Raw genomic sequence first — 22962 nt, forward strand, 5'->3', positions numbered from 1 at the left:
ATCAGGGAAATTATGATAATGGGGCATCTCATTATTCTTTAACTCACTCTGAATAACTCACTGACATCACATCATCGTAGATGTATTCATATAAACAGATTGGATGGCGTGAATAGGAAGCTGACACCTTCGAGCCCTCTCTCATCTCGTTTGTCTAAAAAGGAGATGAGACCCGTGCTTCCTGTCTGGAAGCACGGGTCTCATCTCGTTTGTCTAAAGTCTTGCTGTGGCGCTCGTGCACCAGACAGGAAGCAAGGGTCTCATGAAGGGGTTGCAGGGAGCCACGGCGGTCACCGTTCTGGACAGGGGCGCTGTGTGCCTGAAAACAGAAGTTCCAAATTCTTCGAATGCTCTGTGAAAAGATGTAATGATATCTGTGAGTCACTGAATTACACGTTGTTTTAGATGACGCAAAAATCTAAGAACCTAAAGCTAATCTTTGTAGTGAAACACAGACTGACAGAAAAAAAAAAACCCTCAGGCACTTCTGTTATGAGTGAGCGTTAGTAAGCGAAAATCCCGGGGATGTCTGACCGTTGTAGCAGACAGTTAATCAATCCAAGCTTGTCTTTTTTTTCTGTTTTGGGGAAAAAAAATGGGAGGCCAAGCCTAATCAGCAGAGGAAACAGATCGCAGGGGGGTGTCAGGCACCAGGAAAATGGATCTGGGTTGTGAAAAACCACCATTACCACGAGCTGCTCTGGATTCAGCCATCTGGAGATGCCTGCTCCAAAAGCCGGTAAAGTTCGCTAAACTGGGGCCCAACTAGGAAACAGGTTTGCACATCCTTAACAGACAGCCAACACTCCCAGAGTGGAGCCATGTTTGCTCTGCACAGTTAAGGGGCTCACTCGTGTCAACGCACATATTTTCAGTGTTGCACTGGGAATTAAACACCTTAAGATTTCCTTTTTAAATAAACCTTTTCAGTTTCTTTTGATGAAATTTGCTCAATTTTAGAAAATCATCGGTGAAATCCTCCCCTACAACACATATAACATCTCTCAAATTCCTACCTGTCTGTCTTTAGGAATGACGGCCGTTGTTTTTAATCTGTTTTTTAACATTTCCAATTACTGAAGCCTTTTCCAGCTGACCATTAACCTGCACCTCACCTGCCCACTCATGCAAAAAATAAGGTATACTAAGCTTTTAAGCAATGCCACTCAAATATGTACAGCACCCAAAAAAAGATAAAGTTCAACAACAAATCAAATTAAAAAGTAGGAGCATGAGAAAACAGTGATTATTCAGGATTTATATTATTTCTCTTAGCTGTTTTGTTGACACTGTTTTTATCTTGTCTGCCCATTTCCCTAAAACAGTGTCCGCTCTTTTAGTTTTACTAATTTCATGCTCTTTGGTTTAGTTTTCTCCAGACTGCACGCATGTTTATGCATATTTTTTGCATTTTGCTTGGCTCTGTGGTGTAGTGGTTAACACGTGCACCCCACATCTAAAAAGTCCCCAGTTTGACTCTTAGGGGTGATACAAACTTAACCTCAGGAGTTAGTGTGCGCCCAGTGCCAGTCTCTGGCTACACTTTGATATATAAGGTAAGCTGAAAGTATTGTCATTTGTGTGTATTTCTGCCACTGTGGCGAGTTGTAGTCACATTTTCATAGACACCAGTAAATAATGGGCACCTGTATGGTGAAGTTAAGAGTGCAACCTCATGTCTATGGATTGCATTAGACCGCCCTCTAGTGGAGAATTGTGATGTTTGCTTTTTTTGTCTAACTGGATAAAATGCTGGGAGAAAGAAATATCAAGGTGTGCAAAATAGTAAAATGATAAACTCAATCAACCCACAAATTTATGACTTACTTATTTCACAAGATGACAAGATAAACAATACAGACGATATATTATATACTTTTTAAATGTCATATTTTATAGGACATAATCAGTTAGCAATAACAACGGAAGTCTGTTATCAGAGTTTCATTCAGACTCACCCAGATGAGCTTGCAGAAGTTGCAGGAGCAGCAGAGTCAGCATAGGCAGCCATGCCTGTGTAGCCAGGGATGGTGGTTCGGCTGGCACAAGGAAAAGATGTTACAGACACTGTAACTTGTAGATGAGACACAGTGAGACAAAAAAACACAATTTTTTACACCTGACATGTAAAAAATTGTGAAAAATACTTTGTGCTTAACAAACAGTTCTAGAAAAACCACAATGAATGTAAGTGTGTGTGTGTGTGTGTGTGTGTGTGTGTGTGTGTGTGTGTGTGTGTGTGTGTGTGTGTGTACTGGGTGCAGTTTTCTGAGAGGGATAGAAGGCATTCAACCCATCAGGTCTGCATATTTTTGCTTCTGGTTCATTTTTGTTTTATCCTGAATGAGGACGACCATCACCTGCCACCTCGCCATACTGATCTTTAGTGCTTAAAGTTGAGATTTCAACAACAAAATCAGAAAACAGACTGACAGCATGACAGTATCTCGGTCCTGTTTCCAAGCTACCTTGATCCTTGCATCACTTTTCAGCACTCTACAAAGCCCCAACAGGCTTTTTCAGCCTGGAAACAATACAGGAAGCTAAAAAAAGAGCAAAATAAAAGCATTCAGAGCAGCAGATAAAAAAAATAAAACCGTACACACTTCTAAATGTCAGCACCATGGACATGACTGATCATTTAGATTAGAATTCCCTACAAGGTGAAATCTGGTGAGATCTGGAATGTCTTATTTCCACTTGTTGAACTGCAGCCTGCAAAAAATCTGACGCTCCCTGCTTGTTGGCTTTCCAACTGATGGTGCAGCAACGATTCCACAGAGGAGCCACACTTAGACTTGGAAAAAAAAATCAATCTTGAATAACAAGTTAGGACTTGCTCTCCTCCCTGTCTGTGCGGACATTTTAACAGATGATGGCTAAAGGCGGGCAGAGTGCAGCAGATGACTCGCTCACAGGAAAGCAGAGAACAAAGCAAACACCTGTCAACAAGGTGGATGTTTTTTTCAGCCTGGCCAATAGGAATACACTTGTGCAAATTGACTAACTATGTTTGAAATAAACCAATTAAAATGCTCTAGTGGTTATTTGTTGAAGCTTCAGACTTGTTTAGATGAAGTTCATAATTATTCTAAAAGTGTCATACTGGTCCATCGATAAATAAGAAACACACTAACAGGCTTCACAGTCTAAGTCCACTTTGTTTTAAGAATAATTTCCATTAAAAAAAAACTCTGCTTTTTTCCACATGCCGCGCTTTTTATGTATACAATGACAGTGAGTCTCACCGTGCTGTCGGCATGCATGGAGGAACGACGCTCCTCTTTACTGTCAGTGGGTGGAAGTCTTCATCTATGTTGTCAATGTTATCCATGTTCTCAGAGCCGACGGTGCCACTGCACATACACGAGAGCCCACTCAGTAATGAACGCGAAGGTCAGTGCTCAGAGAAAATATGCAGAGTAGCTGGATTCAAACAAAATACTGCGCTGCTAAGAAAATAGCAGAATCAAAACATGATCACCGAAAACATTTTCTGTTTTAAGTTGCTCAGTGTTTCATGGTAGCAGCAGGTTAAAGACATCATGCAGCAGAATAAATGTGGCAGGTATTAAAGAGCTAAAGGTCCCCAAGATTTTGTACAGTACTCTGTGTGGTGGCAGCTCAAACATAAAATACTCACGTGTACAGAGGGATCTGACCTGATCTTGGATATGTACTGCAGCTGAACAAACCAAAAAAACAGGAAGGTGTGTGACAAATTTGCATCATAAAAGGGACTAAAAGAGAAAATGAGCTCCCACTGATGAACGAAATCTTACAAAGATATTGGTTTTTTGGCATCATTCCTCAGTCGAAGCTGTCGCCTGTTCCACTCAGCTCCTACAGACTTAGAAAGAACGGAAACAATCGCTGCTTCATCACAATTTACCGATCTACAGATCACCTTTATTTTAACACTATAGGTACAACACATGTGCAGCAGTGTTTATGTTTTAACCCCTAAACTAAAGCATCAAACACTAAAATCTTTACCGCACTCATGTGAAGCAAGGATAGGCCTGCGAGTATTTTTCTTATTCTAACTGATCCCACAAAAAGACTAACGATGGGGTTTTCAGCTACTGTGAAACAGCAGTCCAATGTGAGACTGGCTCAAAAATAAACTGGAGTGCATGTGTTCACTGTAATGAAGGAACATGTTACCCCAGTGCTACAGTGTGGCTCACCAGGGTGTGTTCAGTCATGTTTGCTGGCGGGGTGCTACACAAACTGGATCAATGCGGTGGGGAAAATGCACACACACACATATATATACACAGTCAAAACACTGCAGAGAAAGTGAGACACAGCGAGGGAGTTTTTCTGTTCCTTTGGATGTCATGTTTAATAGGATGTAAAAAAACCTGAAATGTCAGAAATTTGGGGCATGCTATAAAATTAATTTGTTAGTTCAAGTAGCTGCTGGATGTAGCAGCATCCATGGCATCAATGCCAGACAGGAGAACCAGATTTATTTTGGCCTTTTCACGTAAAGGAGAGAACTCCAGAAATAAAGAAATATTAAGCTGCATATCTGCTTCTTTCAGTCTCCCTGCTGCACACACTGTATGCCAAAAGGTCAAGACTGACAGGTAATGAACTGCAATCACATTTATCACTTTTATTAAAACCAAATACAAAATATTAGCACACCTATGCATGGGTTATTATGAAAATTGCCTTTGAGAAACAATAACCATCCAAAAATCCAATTTCCCTCAGTTGTGTGAATGATCTAAACCCCCAGAAGCCCTCTGCTGGGGCCAAGAAAACAGAGCTCATGCCTCGGCAGTGTTTGCCAACATGCAAACACTCTCCATGGCTCACCTGCCACAGCTGAGGTCGGCTGTTGTAGCGCCTCAGTGAGGCACGCTCACTCACTGGGTCTGCCAGTTTCTCCAGGGTTGCTTCTGGTGCCTTCAAGTGCCGCGGTACCTTTGCAATCCATCCAGCGTCCTCATAACTCCTGCAGAGAAATTAGGACTTCTGGCCATTAGACACGTGGACCGAGTGCCTTGAGTGCAATTGATTAACTTGATTCCCGAAAGTTATTTGCTTTCATTTGAATTCTTAACCAGCCTCCTTCGTTGCAGAAAATATATTAGACAGCTTATTAACTGGGGAGCCGATTCTTCCCCGAGGCTTTAAGCAAGGCTACAGTTCATCTGCATGATTTCATTAAAGAGTAATTAACACAACAAGAGGACGCATTGTTCCCTGATGACATCAACGGAGCACAAAATCAAACCTATTCCCTCCCGATAACCCTCAAAGCAACCACATCGTGTGTGGACTTCGCATATCAGTAATCAGGAGGTAAGCTTTGTTCAATGTTATTGTTATTGAAAGGAGCCAATTAAAGGTGCCTGTGTTCTGACCTCTGTGTTGCAGAAGTGTATCTGAAGTGTCGAACTGCCGGTGAGATATCTGGCCCGACTCCTGGATCCTTAAAAAGCAATATCAGAAGACTTATCAGTGTCGTGTTCAACTGGAAATCATGAGGCTCACGTATGTATTTTTAACACATCTAATGATGAGTGTAGGTTTTATTTTTTTACCTGTTATTATTAATATAATTATACTCAACAGTATTGAAAACCATTATTTTAAAAAACGCTATTAACAACCATAATTTCTCACTTAAATTCTCACCTGGCATTAGCCCATTAATTAGCGATGGCACCAGCCAAATGATCTTTCAAATTACCCCTGATAAATGCAGAAAATCTGACACAATCTGTGAAAATTCATCTGAGCTCAGATTCATCAAGTAAACATAAATGGATAATGAGGCTCATCCTACGGGGGTCAATGACGTCTGAATCAAAATTTATGGAAATCCATCCAGTAGTGCTCGAGATCTTTCAGTCGTGACCAACAAACAGGCTGTAATTACCACCCCTAAAGCTGAGTGTGCCTAAAAGCACAAAATATCAGGATGTTCTCTTAATGACTAATGCAAAACAAAGACACACAAATTCCTATATTCACTCCAAAGTGCATCCGAGCGAGTCAATCGCAGTATTTGACGTTTTTACACATCAGCGGGCAGCATTCAGATTCTATTGGTTTTGCAGCTTTGTGCATAAAAGAACAAGGCGTGTTGACACAATGCTGAAAACACAGCAAAACCAGAGGAATAGCAAATGCAAAGCAAAAGTAAACTGGCTTTTCCTCCTTTAGTTAAAGAGGGAGATGAAATAAGAGTATAACGTAGACTCCACCAAAAAAACATTCTAGCTACCACCTAATTCAGAGCCAACTAATTTCGGTCACATTTGTAGAAATAGGACAACATCCTTCTTTCTACAAAGAATGGTGGCTGCCTGGTGACCACATTAAATTGTTTTACATGCAACTTGCGGTGACCAAATGATTGCTCAGAGCTTGAGGCCGTTGCACACTCATGACAACTTTTGATTGCAAGGCGATTGCGAAGATCACCAGACAGAAGGCAACCTCTGTTATCAGTCTGCACGAGCACAACTCCAGGGGACTCGACTCAACTGGCTGCCGGCTGGTTGTATTCTGGTTATCTTCCTCTTGAACAGGAAGGTTGCAAATATAACAGTTAAATATAAATTTCTGTTCATTGTGTATTTATTTCTATGCAGACACTATAAGCTATGTTATGTCAAAAGTTTATTACACTTAATTTCTGTGTTATCAGAAACAGACTGCATGTAACTGCCAATGTCACCCCACTCTATCACAGACTGATAACGGACTGGCTCATCTTATGTCAACATTTATGGAAAGTGTGATATGGCAGAAGTGAGATAAGTTTATCTTATTGGATAAAACAGATGCTGACAAAGTTTAACTCTGAGGACCTAACTTGCAACACCTGTTGTACTACTCAGCATATAGCAAAATGTAAAAAATTAATAAAAATGCAATAACATCGTATAATGAGGGAAGTCTTTTGATAATATTGTATCTTGAACTTTCTCGTGAGTCCCAGCTTCCAGTATAAAGGACTGTTTGAACTAATTATAGCATATATATATATATATTATATATATATAATATATATATATATATATATTATATATATATATATATATATATATATTATAATATATATATATATATATATATATATATATTGGTTACAGACAAATGGTGGTGGCTAACCAACCGGACATAGTGGTGGTAGACAAACAGAAGAAGACGGCCGTAGTGATCGATGTAGCGGTTCCGAATGACAGCAATATCAGGAAGAAGGAACACGAGAAGCTGGAGAAATACCAAGGGCTCAGAGAAGAGCTCGAGAGGATGTGGAGGGTGAAGGTAACGGTGGTCCCCGTGGTAATCGGAGCACTAGGTGCGGTGACTCCCAAGCTAGGCGAGTGGCTCCAGCAGATCCCGGGAATAACATCGGAGATCTCTGTCCAGAAGAGCGCAGTCCTGGGAACAGCTAAGATACTGCGCAGGACCCTCAAGCTCCCAGGCCTCTGGTAGAGGACCCGAGCTTGAAGGATAAACCGCCCGCAGGGGCGTGCTGGGTGTTTTTTTTTTTTTTTATATATATATCATTTTAGCTAGTAGAAGTATGTGGAGGATGTTACATTACTATATTTGCAAAAGGAAAAAAACTAGCACAATGCAGTACAGGAGAGGAAAGAAGACTAAAAGGCTTATCGTGGTGGATTCAGCTCTGGCTGACTGCTGATCAGCTGGTTGGGATGTCTGCAGTGTTGCAAAAGCCTGTGTTCCCAATAGAGAAGTTGCAGCGTGCCCTCTTGTGGACATCAGGGTGTTTCTATCATCGTCTGCTGTAAACTGACTTAGATCACCAAATAACTAATAAGCCAATATCAGTTGTTTGCCGATCTAAGCAGATAACATCAGCTGTATGGAATCTGCTGTCTGATATAATTATTTTTTTACTCATCCTGCAGTATTTTCTGCGCTGTTCCAATTATTTTGTTGTAGATATCAGGGATCGTATTGAAAACTAATATGTGAATATGTGTGACCTTGAGCGTTGCTGCTAGCAGATACATAAAAGAGAAGATGACTCAATAAAACATTGATAAAACACTATCATCATGAATCTGTCACCCTGGAGCTTTTTATATTCTGGCCATCAATCACTGCACTGCCAGAAAAGAGTTGAGAAGGTCCATTGATTTCACTGCGCATGTGTTAACTTCCATACTAAAAATGTATTATCACCACTGTAATCCTGAACTTCACACTACTTAAATACAGGCTTTAATCAAGTCTCTATTCACTGAACAAAATACCTATCTGCAATAACTGAGCACTGCGAGACCTCTCTTAAACAACTATAATGTGTGTCAAGGTAATTATGGACGTTTCAATTAGCAGTTTCAGAAACAAAATAATAAAGCAAGGTTATGTCCTCAAAGTGAAAACCTGCCCATATAATAAGCAGTATTATGTGAGGTGTGATGAGACTGTAAGTGAGGTACGCATTTCTGATTTAATACTTAATATGTGCTTGTGTTATGATAGGAAAGTGATTAATGCAGCAGTTGTGATGAAGTGTAATGATAGTAAGCAAGCCAACAGCATTAGTTCAACCAAAATGTTTCCAGCGTCTGCACTGTAGTAAGATTTAGTATATAAATCAACAAAACTTTAATGTGCTCAGAGGAAAAACTGAAGAGAGAAAACTGATGAATTGTTAATGTGTGAAGTCTTTCATTTCTCATTTGGGCAAAAACAAGCAAATTGAAGATGTCACACAGTTGCACTTCAGTACAGAAACCAGTTCAGTCAGTCATCACTCACCTGATTTCCAGGATGTGTATCAGGCAGATTGTTACTGATCATCACTGTTGCTGGTGTCCTCGGTGACTGAGGTTGAATTTTAACAAGATCACTTGAACCTTAGGATGACACAACAACAATACATTCTCTGACAAATTGTGAACTATAACTATGCACAGCAGTATCTGCCCTCAAGATCAATTTACCCTGCAAGAAGGCCCCGGAGCAACAAACAGCCATGGTCCCTGCTGACCAGCTCCCAGTCTGGATGTGTATGGATGTTGTGCCTCTAATTACCCATCAGGCACAGACCACACAACAGACTACAAATGCCAGCTTAAGCTTAATTATACAGTATTTAGCCTGGAGATGTACATACCAACTAGCTATTACCAATGCTCTTTAGTAGCTGCTCCAGGTATTTTATGCTTTGGGTTGTTGTAATAATTTAATTGCAGAATAACTTTTATATATGTTATAAAACCATATTATGACATGAAATGAGCTGAGCTGTTGTTTCAAAAGCTAGCTCTGGCAGTTAGCACTGCTAGCAGTTTTAAGTCCGTTAGTAAACAAAAGGCTTTCATTAATATTTGCATATTTACTGTAAAAATGTAATGGGAGCTTAAATGTCAAAGAGAGAGAGAGTGAATAAAACAAATTTAACTTACAGTGGAAAGTACTGCGCTAAGAAAATGATGAGCCAAGCAATATTTGTTTAGAGCTAGCCAATGCTAGCTAAAAAAAAAAGCAGCAATATTTAGCTTAAAGTAATGTAATGTTTAATATTTTATAAAACAAAAAGCTTACTAGCTAATAATTTTTAGGGTAACAATAGATACTTCTGCCTTTAGAGCTGCCTAAATTGTTCCGGCACAGATTGAGCAAGGTGCTGGGAACATTATTGATGGCCATGTTGACAGTTGCTGCAGATTTGTTAGCTGCACATCACTGATGTGAATCTCTCCAAAAGTGCTCTATTCGCCTGAGATCTGGTGACTATTGAGACCATTTGTCTACAGTAAACTCAATGTCATGTTCAAAGAACCAGTTCAAGATTATCTGAGCTGTGGGACAAGGCACATTATCCTGCTAGAGCAGCCATCATAAGACGAGTCGTATTAGTTGTAAAGAGATGAGCATGATCAGCAACAATCCTCATGTAAGGGGCACTAAGTCTGCCAAGAAACACCAGCAGCCTGAGCTGTTGATACAAAATGTAGGGATCCATGCTTTCATGGCATTTACCCCGAGTTCTTATTCACTAAGTGTCCAAGTCTGACAACAGTTAGATCAACTTTGACGTTAAATTTCACCAAAGGCAGCAAACACAGCAGCTCTTATCGACAGAAAAGGTCAAGATATCCTCAACAATTCACCTCAGTATCACTATCACTGTACAGAAGCTTCACTCACTCATCAGTTGGCATTGGACCCATTCAGAGAGTGTTAAAGCCTCCTCCAGAGTAAATAAAATTAGACACTTCTCTGACAGCTGAGGAAAACAGTGGACTAACAGCAAACACTCACAACAAATGAACAGTAGTTAACTCAGGGGTAAAAACGTAAAACTGAATATTTTATTCATGCATAGCCCTTTTTTAAATGAGTAATTTATTGCTAAGTGTTTATATTGTTTTAATGTGCCATAATATAGTGTGTCCAAAAATATCTTTTACACAAACAGTCACGCACACCAGCTGGCTATGGTTGTAACAGGATGCAGTATAATGTTGTTGATTACTCTTGGCTGACTAAACTGTGAAAGGTATAATTAAAAAAAGACATAGTTTAAAGAAATAAAACTTATTTGTTCTGCAGTGGCCACCATAGTTTGGATTATGCGCTTGAATTGGGAGGAGAAAGAAAACAAAATTCCGTTGACTGCAATCTACTGCCATCTAGTGGTAAGATTTTACACACTGTAACTTAAACAACGAATTTTTGTTAAGAATACTCCAATATATTTATTTTTTTCAGTTTCGCTGTAAAACTTGCAATTTTCTTTCTGAAATACTCATACCAGCCTGTCAGACATCAATAAGTCACCTTTCTCTCCTATGCTCAGTTTCAATTTAAAGCTACACAAATGCGCTTCTATGTTTTTTAGATGTAATTACACAATAATCAATGTGTTGACTGGCTGATTAGAGACTTACATTAATGAGCCGTTGAACAGGTATCTAACATTTTTCGAGTAAAATTGGCTTCCACGCTGAACTTCACGCTGTGCCTGCATGAAGACCACTAATATGAAGTGACCAGAAGGGGGCACTGCAGCACCCAACAGCAGGTAGCTACAGCGAATAATTTGAATCATTGTGGGTGCTTTATGTTTTGTTTGTTTGCTTACTGTTTCTGTAGAGCCTAATATTTTATACATTTATTCATTATTTAACTTATTTTTAGAATTGTTTTTATGAGAATAAAATATCTAGTGTTTCGATCTGTCACCCTGCCGCAGCCATCATCCATAATCATTACAACGAAAACAAGAAGATTGATGAAACAACCTTGAAACTCGACCAGAGAGCGTGGTGATACTGCAGCTTTTCAGCCAAGGGATAATTTACTCTTTAAACAGTTTTTTAATTTGTATTCACAATGCAACAGCTCAGCAGATTTTCCTTTGGGGGGGCAAGCGATATATTAAACTGACACATAATTTTTTCAATTGTTGGTTATTCATTTGGTGCATCGTGAAAAAACAACTGAGATAATATCTATATATAATATAGTCAAACGTTATGTAATTCCAAACATCGAAGCACAAATTTAAAGGAGCATTTACTCCCATATGAGATAAAGAAAAGCAAAAGGTCTTCATATTTGACAAAATTTCAGCTTGTTTTTTTCCCTCTAGGGGTAGTTGCCCTGTTAGCAATCAAGCCTTTATCACTCAACAATAGATTAACTATCCAATTTCAAGGCTCTGACTTGCACAGTATTTAAAATATGCTTCTGTTTGTTTGTTTTTTACCACTCAGTCTTGCTCTCAGAGCCGCATGGGGGATCCTCCTGGAGTTCCAGGCCTCGTCCTCGCTCAGGTCTACACATACCGCTGAGAAATTTGGGGTTGTTTGAGGCCTCTCTCTGAAACCGGGAGGGACCCACAGAGCAGAGGGGACATGATCAAAATCTATGAATTTCTTTCGACCTTTGAGGCCCAGGACTACCTCAGCTCCAGCACTCAGCTGACCACAGCAGGGGTCCAACAGGGGGACATCATCTCGCAAAGGAGCCAGGGTGACACGCTCAGCGGGGGGCTGAAGTCTAAGGGAGCCTACGTGTCCAGTTTTCGGTCTATCTCTCCTACCATCTCGGTGCAAACTGGAGTTCAGCCGCCTGATGACGTGAAGCTCTGAGGAAAAAGGCTCGAAGGGATCCAAAACTGCAGTCATTACTGCCTGGGAGGAAATTCCTTGAAGGCTCCTGTGAGTTTGTGCAGTGAGCGCTCGTTGCCCAGAGACTGGGTTCGTTTCCTGCTCGGATCAAATTACTGACATGTAGACCTGTGTGCTGAGCGTGGAGGTGCAGCTCCACATACCTGAGCACATTATTCTGTATTTGTAATAATATAATAAAGCAAAGGTCTAAAAACATCCCATCGTATCCATTCTGGATGCCACACCACGCTGATTCACTTCAGGGGAGCTTTCATAACTAATAATGTTCCCTCTGAGCTTCTATATTTTGGCAAGCTACACCTACTAATTTATCACTCTGACCACATAAAAACATTTGGTCAGCCATGCCCTGGAAAAATACTCTACACAAATGTTGTTTTAGTGGAAAATGATAAAGGGAAGACTTGGCCCAGCCTCAGGGTTAGTGAACTGTGTGTCTCCTCCTCGGAGAACGCCACATTACTTCCCGTGATTGGTAAGGAGCCGTTTAAACCCCCTCCTTTTGAAAAGTTGCCCGCTTTTCCCTCAAGAAACCACAAGATGGAGCAGTAGGGCCTAGACGTAAGATGAAGCAGAGCAACCCAGTCCCTTTTGAATTCAATGACAGTCCACAAATATCACAGCAAAAAATAAAAGTCTCAGCTGTACTGTCATGATGATGCACTATGAATTCAGAACTACCAAGGTGACCACAAGTCCAACACCGACTTTGACCGAAGTCCCTGAAGACATATTATTAAATTAAATTATTTATTTATTTATTTTTGCTCATGAAGGCTAAACAAGTTGTTTTCCAAGCCTGAAGTGCTTTTAGCACAGAGAGACTTCAAATGTAGGCTCTGTTTTGTTTTTATTTTTAATTTTTTTTTTAAAGCCGGCAGTAAACTAAATGAAAATTATGTAAATCACACAGCCAAAGCAAAAAGTGTTTTTTACAAAGGCTGTAATCTGGTGAATGTGCAGGCTTTGAAAGAGCTGTCTCATATTCACTGAAGCCAAAAAGCACAGGAATACTATGTGCCTCGCTGCCTATTAATTAGCCTCCTCGAGTTGTCTGAAATTTAACGTACAAATGTAAATAAATGCCCCACAAATTTACAGGCACGATGGGGCGTGCGTGCTTTATAATGAATACTGAAGGCACCCTGGCTAAGTGGCATTTTTTTTCTTGGGAAAGAACTGATGCTAATGTGTCAGTGGTGGTGATGATGGTGATGCTTGCTGATAGATGATTTTTACTCGGGCTGTCATTAGGAAATGTAAACACCCAAGAGCTGTTGAAAAGGATGTGTTAAAAATAGCCTAATTAGAGTTATTCTGATAACCGACTGGTGAATATGCCCAACTCCCACACAGTGCTCCTCCACAAAAGGAGAGCAGGAATGACACTTGTGAAATCTTCTATGGCTTTTTTTTTTTTTGAAATTACTTTTTTTCTGGTATATCACACCATTGTCACAACAGTCTTGTGGCTTAAAGTGTGCAGATTTTCAAGTATTTTGTAGGAATTCGGTTATATGTGGGTCTAGAGGTCCACATGACTTACTGGAGTTGGATTCCATTAATCCTTCCCTTATGAGAGGTTATAACTGCATCACACTGTATTCCTTCCAATGCTTTTGTCTACCAATTATTTCAGAGGTTTTTTTTTTGTTGCTGCAGGATTTTAAATACCAGACTAGGCTTGAGATGACTGTGTTATTTTTTTTCCTTTTTTGCAGGGAATCAGATATTTCTGGAGCAAGCAGTCATTACCATTGGAGCAGCCCTTGTTACTGAATCCTGTGTTATTAGTCAGCTTGTCTGCTATTCTCTAGACTCCTCCACAGTCTCAGAAATAATTTAAATCTCACATCTCGCCTGTGGTGCCAGGTCCAATGCTATAGTGCGGCAGCCACTAATTTGCACGGTCTGCATTCATCTGAGAAATAACTGTTGCTCTGGATTAAGAGCCGCTGTTGTCTCCGATGATGCTGTCGCTGCAGAGGGTCATCAAAGCAAACTCCCAAATGTAGCGCCGGCTTTCTGAAGACAATATAGGCCGATGCTGCTCCGGGGCAGCAGAGCCAGTATTTTTGTTAATTAGAGGGTTGAGGGTGAGTCGGTATGACACCTCAGAATCGTACAGGCAGGGCTAGGAGGTGAGGCGGCCACCTGGCACGTGGGGAGCGTATCATCACGGGGCGGAGAGGATGCTTTAGAATGGGGATAGACAGCATCGTTTATCACTGGAAGAAGGAGCTGCAAGAAAATTAAACAGATAAACGCAAAGAGATGAAAGACAGATATTAATGTCTGCATGTGTTCGTATCAGTCCCGCATAAAGGTTTGATATATTAGGCAGCAATACCTTTGGGGCCACAGCTCATAAAAGCAATTCCTCTATCCAGCCATCTCTGTATGCATGATATGCAATAGAGTTCATACAACAGAGCCCCATCGACGTTTGTTGCATAAAGCATCCGCGGCTGGGATTTTGTCCGTATGTCTTGTAAACTGCTGAAAATGCATGACCATATTTATAGCACAAGGGCCCTAAGTCATAACTCGTAGGTCAAATTCATCACACTGTAAAGGCACTGAATTGATTACTGCCCGTTGACCATGAATGCATTAGATTAGAGGGCAAATTGGCTGCAGTGTAGTCTGTGTCATGCTGTGTGTGGCACCCTCAACCATTTGGAAAAATCCAAACAGAGCGCATAGATGTAGCTCCCACGAGCAGCAGGGGTAGCCATGTCCTCAGAGAGTGGCCGAAGGCTTTATTGTAGCGCGGCTTCCCGGCCCTCGGTTGCTGCAGCTCTCCGCTTGTCACACTCAGTTAGCTCAATGAAGTAATGAATATGCCGCTGTACATTTTTCATGAGGGAGGTGGGAGTGAAAAATCTGCTCCTTATAATGCTTTTAATATGGAAGTTTTCACACACCCTCTTCCCCCCGCAAAGCCCTCTCCGAGCTATCATGGAGACGCATGAGCATGATGGTTTAATGTTAACATTCCCCAGGAGAGAGTCAGCATAACGCAATGTCACTTTCAGTGATGAATATGGTGACTGCAGCAGACATACAAGCAGCTGTATATTATGACTAAGTTGGGATAACGGTGGCGTCTGCCCTCCTTTGAGAGAAGGCTTTAGCTGCATGGGGGGAAAAAACTGGTGGCCAATTCTGTCACTTGAATGGGTGACTCAGGCACATCATTACAGTAATGAATTAGTTTATCAGGAAGCGCAACCATAAGCTTCCAAAAATGGAGGTCTATTAAGTATTCAAAGATAAACGCAAACAAACACAAGGAATAATCAACAAGTAAATAATTAGGCAAATGATTCCGGCTTGGCATGTTTGCAATTATTTTAAATGAACTATTTAAAATTATTTAACGTACAAGAAAACAAATACCCACGCAGTAGATCTAAATAGTCAAACATTATGCTAACAAAGATGGCGGTACTGATACATCACTGCTACTGATACAAACTAAATAAATTATATTAGGACTACAGATCTTTCCTTTTTTCACATTTCTGTCTGGAGAGGCGTTAGACACGAGGATGCAAATGCTGACACCAAAGCAGACAGAAATAACAAAGTCAAACCTTTAATTTGGCTGATACATGAAGTCCAAATGAACAAAGTCCAAATAGCAAATGAAAAAGGGAACAAAAGCTGAGATCCAAAATACACAAGGGGAGCAGAGAGCCATACGGGGAAAACAAAAGAGCAAACAGGGAAGGACAACTGATGTCTTGGCAAAGGACAAAGGAAAGGCAGCGCTGTATATATGCTGAGGGCTGACTGAGGGACAAACAGGCCATGTGCTACTGTTACAATGTGGATGTTTAGATTACAATGTGGCTTCAAACAGTGGCTTCAAAAAGCTCAGGGTTCAGATAGTTTGTTTCTGAGTGATGCTTCACCCACCTGCCTTTTTGAGGGGCAACGAATCATATGGCTTACACGGAGGGGGAGGAGTTAAAATGGCATCTTTCAGACAGTGGATGGACTTGGGAGCTGCACAAAGGCCCACTTTGCAATAAATAAGGATTATAATGAATCGTGTAAATCATACAAATCTGTGACAGATTTTAATCAATTGAAATTGTTTTTAAACTGCATATTCACATATTTGTGTTTAGGAATAAACATACAAATTGGTGGAATGTTTCAGTACATTTATACAGTATTGTGCAAAAGTCTTGAGCCACCCCTCATTTCTTTATATTTTGTTAGGAAAATGGGAAACGTGAAAACAGACATAGAAATTGAGTATAGAAGGCAAACACAAAGTTTTAATTTAATTAGCTTGAAAGTCAATATCGAGGATGACCACCTTTATTCCTCAATGCAGCCTGAACTCTCTTAGGCAAGCTTTCTTGTCATGTCTTTAAATAATCTTAAGGAGTAGCTATCCAAGCTCCTTGCCTTACCTTTTAAAAAAAATCAGCACAGCATGTTACTTAATTACGTAATTAGTTACACAACGCGTTACATTATTTTCTTGTTACTCTATGAAATTACTTCAAAGGTACTGTCACAAATAGTTAACAATATAAATCTGAGGCTACAGTGCACACTAACACACATCTCTATACACATGGTAATTCTTTTAGTTTTTAGGTATGGGGACAAAGCAAAGATAAAAACCAGTCCAAAGACACTTTAAAGCAATCGCCACAGTCCTTCTACTTTAGAAACATGAACAGGTAGAAATGGAGGCTGCAAGTCTGAGTGCTCATCACTGCTTTGTTACTTGTTGATGAGCAGCGTCTGGCTCTTGGGCTGGGGGGTCAGCGTGCACTCAGCTTTAAAATCCCTTTGGGCTGTTGGCTAGTTTCATGTTAGCAAACTATCTATGCAGATGTGAGAGCTTGCAAAGAGCTGGTGTTGTGTTAGCAGTATAATGCGGTTGTCCCTGTCCTGGATGCTGTTTGTGCTTTACCATACTGTCCTTTTGTGAAATAAAAATAAATTGATGTCTATATCTTCACTCCTTAAATGGCTGCATGAGCCACCATTTTTCTCCTCCCGAGCATGAATTGAAATCAGGTGATTGTTGGAAATGCTAACAGGAATAACAACATATTTGTAACTGTAATGTAATTACTGAATTTAGTACAGTAACATATTACATCACTGTGTTATTACAGTAATGCATTACTTAAACACTGGGTCTGGTGTTTGGGATCATTGTCATTCTGAAAAATGAAGACTATGGTTTGCTGTAATAATATAATTTAGAACCAGTTCCTTACTTTGTTTATTATGTGTAGACACTGGTTCATCACTTAAGCGAGTTGCCTTTTAAGCTTGAAGGATTCGTAGGTCAGGGTTAAGTGGCTTAACAAACAAACAAATAAAATTTCCCCAAGACTTGCACCGTACTGTAGGTCTCCAGACCTACCAGATACAGAAGGTTAACAACTTAAGACACAATTGCTAAGACTAAAATCAAAATATAGTTAAAAAGGAAAAATAAAGACGTGAAATGACTAGCTAAAAGCTTCCCAAACAAACAAAAACAGGAACCGTATGGTAAAGGTATTGTAACAATATCCACTTTATGCACTTTTACTTAACATTGACTTCAGAATGAAATGAACAGATAACAGGTTACACTGAGGAAAAGGTACTTTAGCTCATCTGTTAAGGATGCTGGGCTGTTTCGTATCATTTCTGCTTTTAGAGATATTTTTTTTCTCAGCCTCGAGGTGTCTGAAGACACCACTCCGCATCTCTGCTTTTGATCTCTGCGTAATAACACATGTGATTTTCAATTACAAATAAGACACTGCATTAGGCAAAGATACACGGAAGGTAATGGACTTCCTCTGTTGCTCGGTAAGATGGACTTGTCCCTCAAGACCTCTGTTTCCATTATTAAACCACCTGCACAGTGCCCACCTCTACAGTTTCCATCCCTTCTGACCAAGGTGAAATTACCTGCTTTTGAACCTTAAACATTATAAAAAGAAAGAAAAAGAGCCGCAAAATTGTCACCCACAGTCTCAGCCTTCACTGCCCGGCAGGACTTTTTGTGTTCTTTAGGGCGGCAGCAAACAAAATATGCATTGTTGCGGTCTGACATCCCTATAGTTTTCATAATCAAAATATCCCAAGGGAGTGAAAAGCAGCATGTGAGTTGGTGGCAAATACTTTCACCGGCCACTCTCCCAGTATGTATCAAGACCTGGATGATGAATTACCATAGCAGGGCCTGAGAAAAAAAATGAGAACACCCCAGGATGAATGTTGTGTTGCAAATACAAACACTTAGTATTCCGCAGGGCTGAGACAAAAGTGGCTTCTTTTATGATAACCTAACAATTCACTGTGCCATCTCCAGTCTAACAGCAGCTTATGCAGATGTGCACGGCTCAGGAGTGCTCTGCTGTACTGAGGATCACCCCCCACGCACTCACACACACCACCCCCTTGAAATTGTTCAGCAAGCAGGTCACATTGGCGTGGGCTGCCTGTTGTGGATAAAATGCTGAAACACTGTGCTCCGAGACACTCTAAAGCCTTATCACTCACCTACCTGGCCTATAACAGTCTGTGATGGATAGGCCCAGACTGAACCTGCAGTCTCCTGTCCAACCCATGTCATTTAGAGAAAATAGATTTGCTTGCTCCTAGGCTTAGATTACTTCTTGACTCTTAAACAAAACCGAGCTATGGGTTGCTTCCCATACACTACGCGACTTAGAAAAATCACACAAGAAAAAAAGAAAACAGCTCTTAAAAAGCGTTTAAGTGCAGTGTTTGTCAGCGGCTGAGTTGTGTGGCACAGGGGTATGGATGGGAATCGAGTCAACGCTGCAACGGTGACCTCATTTGGAGGCAAGACAAGGCAGTGAGTTGAAATTGAAAATGTGAATATCCAGCTAATGGCAGAAGGGAGCTGGAGATATAATACCAGATCTATAAAGGACAATTTGAGGCCCTCCACTCTTGAGACTCGGGCGCTCAATCATGAAGTGATTCACTCAGATTGATCAAGGAGCGTTGTAATCACATGGGAATGTTACATGTGGCTCCAAAGACGGCTCGCATAAGTGTCAAGAGATTCAAAACTGGATTTAATGGATCTGAGGTGATGTGCTTAGAAATCCTTTCAGAAGGTGCAAATAGAATCCTCAGAGCATTTTACTGGCATTTAGCAGCTGTCCGGTGAAATTAATGTGCAGAACAGAGGAATAAATTCACCGTCAGAGACACAGAAGGCTGGAATTTACTCAGTATTCTCACAGCAGAAAATCAAAGGGCCGTGGCCCTCTGAAAGAAGATTTAGAAATCTGCTAATGAACCGCACTGTTGATAACAGTCCCGCATTAAGCAGAAAGCCTAAATGCACTTACAGATAACAAGCTTTCTTTTATTTAAAGCGATTCCAGTTAAAAGCTCGCTGCTCCCTCTGAAATTGAAATAAATGCCGCAAATGTGATATTAAATATTCATAACCTTCAGCTGTCATCTAGCTTTTCCCCGTTTCAAGACAAACGTGCAACAAAAAACATGATCCAGCGTAATTACGCACTTCTAATAAGTGTGAAAGTAGATGAGTGGGGCGTTAAGGGAAAGCAAAGCCAACTGAGATATCATGAGCTGCTTTTCTCACTTATATCAAAGTTCCCAACACTTGAGTTTCATGAATGCAGGCAGGTAACTTCCTTTTTCTTTTCTTTTTTTCTTCCCCCTCTTTCTCACGGAACATTTTCACATCTGTCTAATCGTTGTCTCCCAAAGCTTTTAATGCCTTTGATAAGATTGCAGACAGATAGGCCCATTGACTTAGGCTTATGTGCGTCTAAGAGAAATCATGACAGTAAACCGGTGCTTTTAAAACTTTAGATGGAATATGGCGCTGAAAAGGTTTTATCTAAAGCTTCAATCAAACTGCACTTTTATACTGAGCTTTGAAGAAGCGCCAGCCTGTGAAAAAAAATTCATATTGTTTTGACATATTAATGAAACTACCTGTGTTTATGTCGTGTTTTGCTCTGCTATGTGACGTAATGATTCTACACAAAGCAACAGGAGGAGCCTTATCTTCAGTTTTTAAATTAAGAATAGTACCTATAGAGGATACACATTAGTCGTGGGCAAAAAAATGGACAGCTGTAATCTTCATTATTAAAGGCATTTGATGCATATCTTAAACAGCAAACCGGGTCCGTGACCATCTTTAACTCCTTCTTGTCTAATATGTCATTTATGTTTTTATTTCTATATAAGTTTTACATAACCCACCATGGCAATGTAAATGTAAATTGGCAGTTTTGCCATGTTTACACTTCATATGTTTGGTATACTGATGTTCGGTAACATGTGTTGCCCCTGTTAAAAAAAATTTTTAATGGCTCAACATATTGTATAGCAGGGGTCTCAAACTCCAGTCCTTGAGGGCCAGTGTCCTGTAACTTCTCCATGTGTCCCTTCTGCAACACACCTGAATACAATTAGTAGGTCATTAGCAAGACTCCAGAACTTGACTGCATGCTGAGGTGGCAATTCAGCCATTTGATTCCTGTTACAGCAGCTCATGAGTGAATGAACATGGTGCAAAAAGTGTACATTTAGTAGATCATTTTCCAAACACTTACATTTACTTAAATTTACTTGAGTGGGGTTAGGAGTCACCACTTCAGCATGCAGTCAAGTTCTATCCTCTTGCTAATGACCCAGAAATTTTTATTCAGGTGTGTTGTAACATGGAAAAGTTGCAGGACACCGGCCCTCGATGACTGGAGTTTGAGACCCCTGCTGTATAGCGAGTGTCATAAACCCTTAAATGCACAAGTGTTTGACGAATGTAGATCTACTTCAAAAGCTGAAATTAATAATGGTAAATGGCCTGTATTTATATAGCGCTTTTCTAGTCCCTAAGGACCCCAAAGCGCTTTACGTATCCAGTGGCCACAGCCACCCTGGGGCGCACTGACAGAGGCAAGGCTGCCGGACACTGGCGCCACCAGGCCCTCTGACCACCACCAGTAGGCAACGGGTGAAGTGTCTTGCCCAAGGACACAACGACCGAGACTGTCCAAGCCGGGGCTCGAACCGGCAACCTTCCGATTACAAGGCGAACTCCCAACTCTTGAGCCACGATCGCCCTTAATAATATTATTTGCTCATGACCTTTAAAAACATAGCATAATAAACAATAAACAATCCAATGCCACTTAATGGCCACGTTTTAGTGCTTTGCCTCTTATGTACCAGGGATTGATTTTGTATAAGATAAATAAATAATGTTCTTAATATGATGACATTTAAAGACAAATTACACACTCATAATCAGTCCTAGCAAATGTTTAAAAAACAGTACAATAAAATAAAAATGTTGTCCTAAAGGACTCTTTAATAAATACAATGAAATATTTTTTTCAGAGAGTAGCAACATCCTTTTTCATTTTTACTTTCTCTGAGCCCAGGCAGGCACCTTATGTGTCTTCTAAAGTTCTTTGAAGTTGAGTGCACTGTTACACTGGACTCAGGTCTAAAAATGGTCTTTTAATGTCTTTCTGCAAGTTTGATGTGATGCAGCCATACACATGTCACATATCTTATTACACCTTTTTTAAATCTATATAATCTTCCTGAGTGTTAGTAACTTGTGAATATCAACGTATCACCTCATATTAATCAGCCTGCCCCTATTCTGAACCATAAGGTTAATGTTAGGACTACACTGACTCTCTATATGCAAAATAAATCTTTTAAAATGATTCTGAGGCAGAAAAATACATAAGACAGTTTGACAGCAGAGACAAGTTAAACAAGACTAATACCCCATACTTACTAATGACTGGATTGGATCCCATTTGAATACATATGCTGATCATTTTTAAACACTGTAATAACTACAGTGATGATAACCCTATTCTGGGAGGACTTGCAGCTCCTCCTGTTTTTTGTTTCTCATCCATGATGATATTTTAGGGTTTTTTTGGTTTTGGTGTTTTAAAGCTCTCTTAAAGATTTAAAGGGGTTTTTTTGCATCACAGGAAGTAGAATATGTGTTTTCTACTGCGTGTGGGATCAGTCACAGCCAGTTGCCATCTTCAAAGTGACTTTGTCGTGCTAAGACAGCGATAAAATGGCAATAAGACAGAGTAAGTCTTTCAGTATGCAATGGAATGGGGTCAAATCGGCAATTACATGCAATCTGTTTGTGATGATATGGTGATTAACTGTGACAAACTGGCAAAAAATTGCAAATCTGTTGCTGTTTGTTGCAAATCTGTTGCTAAGTGCATGCACAGAAATTCACGTTGAGTGCTTAGATTCAGAGTCCAGCCAAAAAGCAGGTTTGAATTTTAGAAATTCGTCCACAAATAGCAACACAGTTGCTGTGGGAAAGTGATTTAAGTCAAAATTGCTTAGATGCTCCGCAGCTTTCCTTTTACATAGGACTATAACTAAAACACAACTGCTTGACCACTGGCTGTAGTTTAGCATATAGAGCAGGTCATCTACTAATCGAAAGGTTGAATCCCTGGCTGCTTCAGTCTGCATGTCAAAGAGTCCTTGGGCAAGATGCTGAACCGCCAGTTGTTCTCCAATGCACAGTGAGAAAGCACTTAGGCACAGAAAAAAGTACTTGTGTGAATATGTGTGAATGTGTGATGAATGAGGCGAGTTGTATAAAGCGCTTTGAGTACTCAGGTTGAGTAGAAAAGCGCTACATAAGAACCAGTCCATTTACCATTATACCCATCCAGCCAACCTGATGGCGATCTGTCTGCATTTATAAATTAGACGGCAGTTTGTCTGAGAGTGTGACTGCAGTCAGTCTCAATCAGAC

General features: G+C 40.3%; 1 protein-coding gene and 1 long non-coding RNA gene across 3 annotated transcripts; one reads left to right on the forward strand and one right to left on the reverse strand.

Moving 5' to 3' along the window:
• Window positions 1-202: 202 nt before the first annotated feature.
• Window positions 203-12146, reverse strand: spata48 (spermatogenesis associated 48). 2 transcript variants are annotated; one of them, XM_042222818.1, is made up of 9 exons: window positions 11726-12146; window positions 8767-8864; window positions 5382-5449; window positions 4831-4969; window positions 3783-3850; window positions 3644-3685; window positions 3249-3356; window positions 1959-2039; window positions 203-352 (listed from the first exon to the last, which is right to left on the reverse strand). In XM_042222818.1, the coding sequence occupies exons 1-9, from the start codon at window positions 12144-12146 to the stop codon at window positions 214-216; spliced, it is 1164 nt and encodes a 387-aa protein (XP_042078752.1). In that variant the 3' UTR covers window positions 203-213. The 2 variants fall into 2 exon arrangements, with proteins under 2 accessions (XP_042078752.1, XP_042078753.1); XM_042222819.1 differs by lacking the exon at window positions 11726-12146 and adding an exon at window positions 10162-10663.
• LOC106633284 lies at window positions 9077-11830 on the forward strand. The gene is made up of 4 exons (XR_001336464.2): window positions 9077-9163; window positions 10567-10652; window positions 10925-11038; window positions 11733-11830. It is a non-coding gene; the product is annotated as an uncharacterized LOC106633284 (long non-coding RNA).
• Window positions 12147-22962: the final 10816 nt, after the last annotated feature.

Source organism: Haplochromis burtoni, unplaced genomic scaffold, assembly GCF_018398535.1.
Source record: "Haplochromis burtoni strain Fernald_Lab_line unplaced genomic scaffold, NCSU_Asbu1 Contig_96, whole genome shotgun sequence".
NCBI lineage: Eukaryota > Metazoa > Chordata > Actinopteri > Cichliformes > Cichlidae > Haplochromis > Haplochromis burtoni.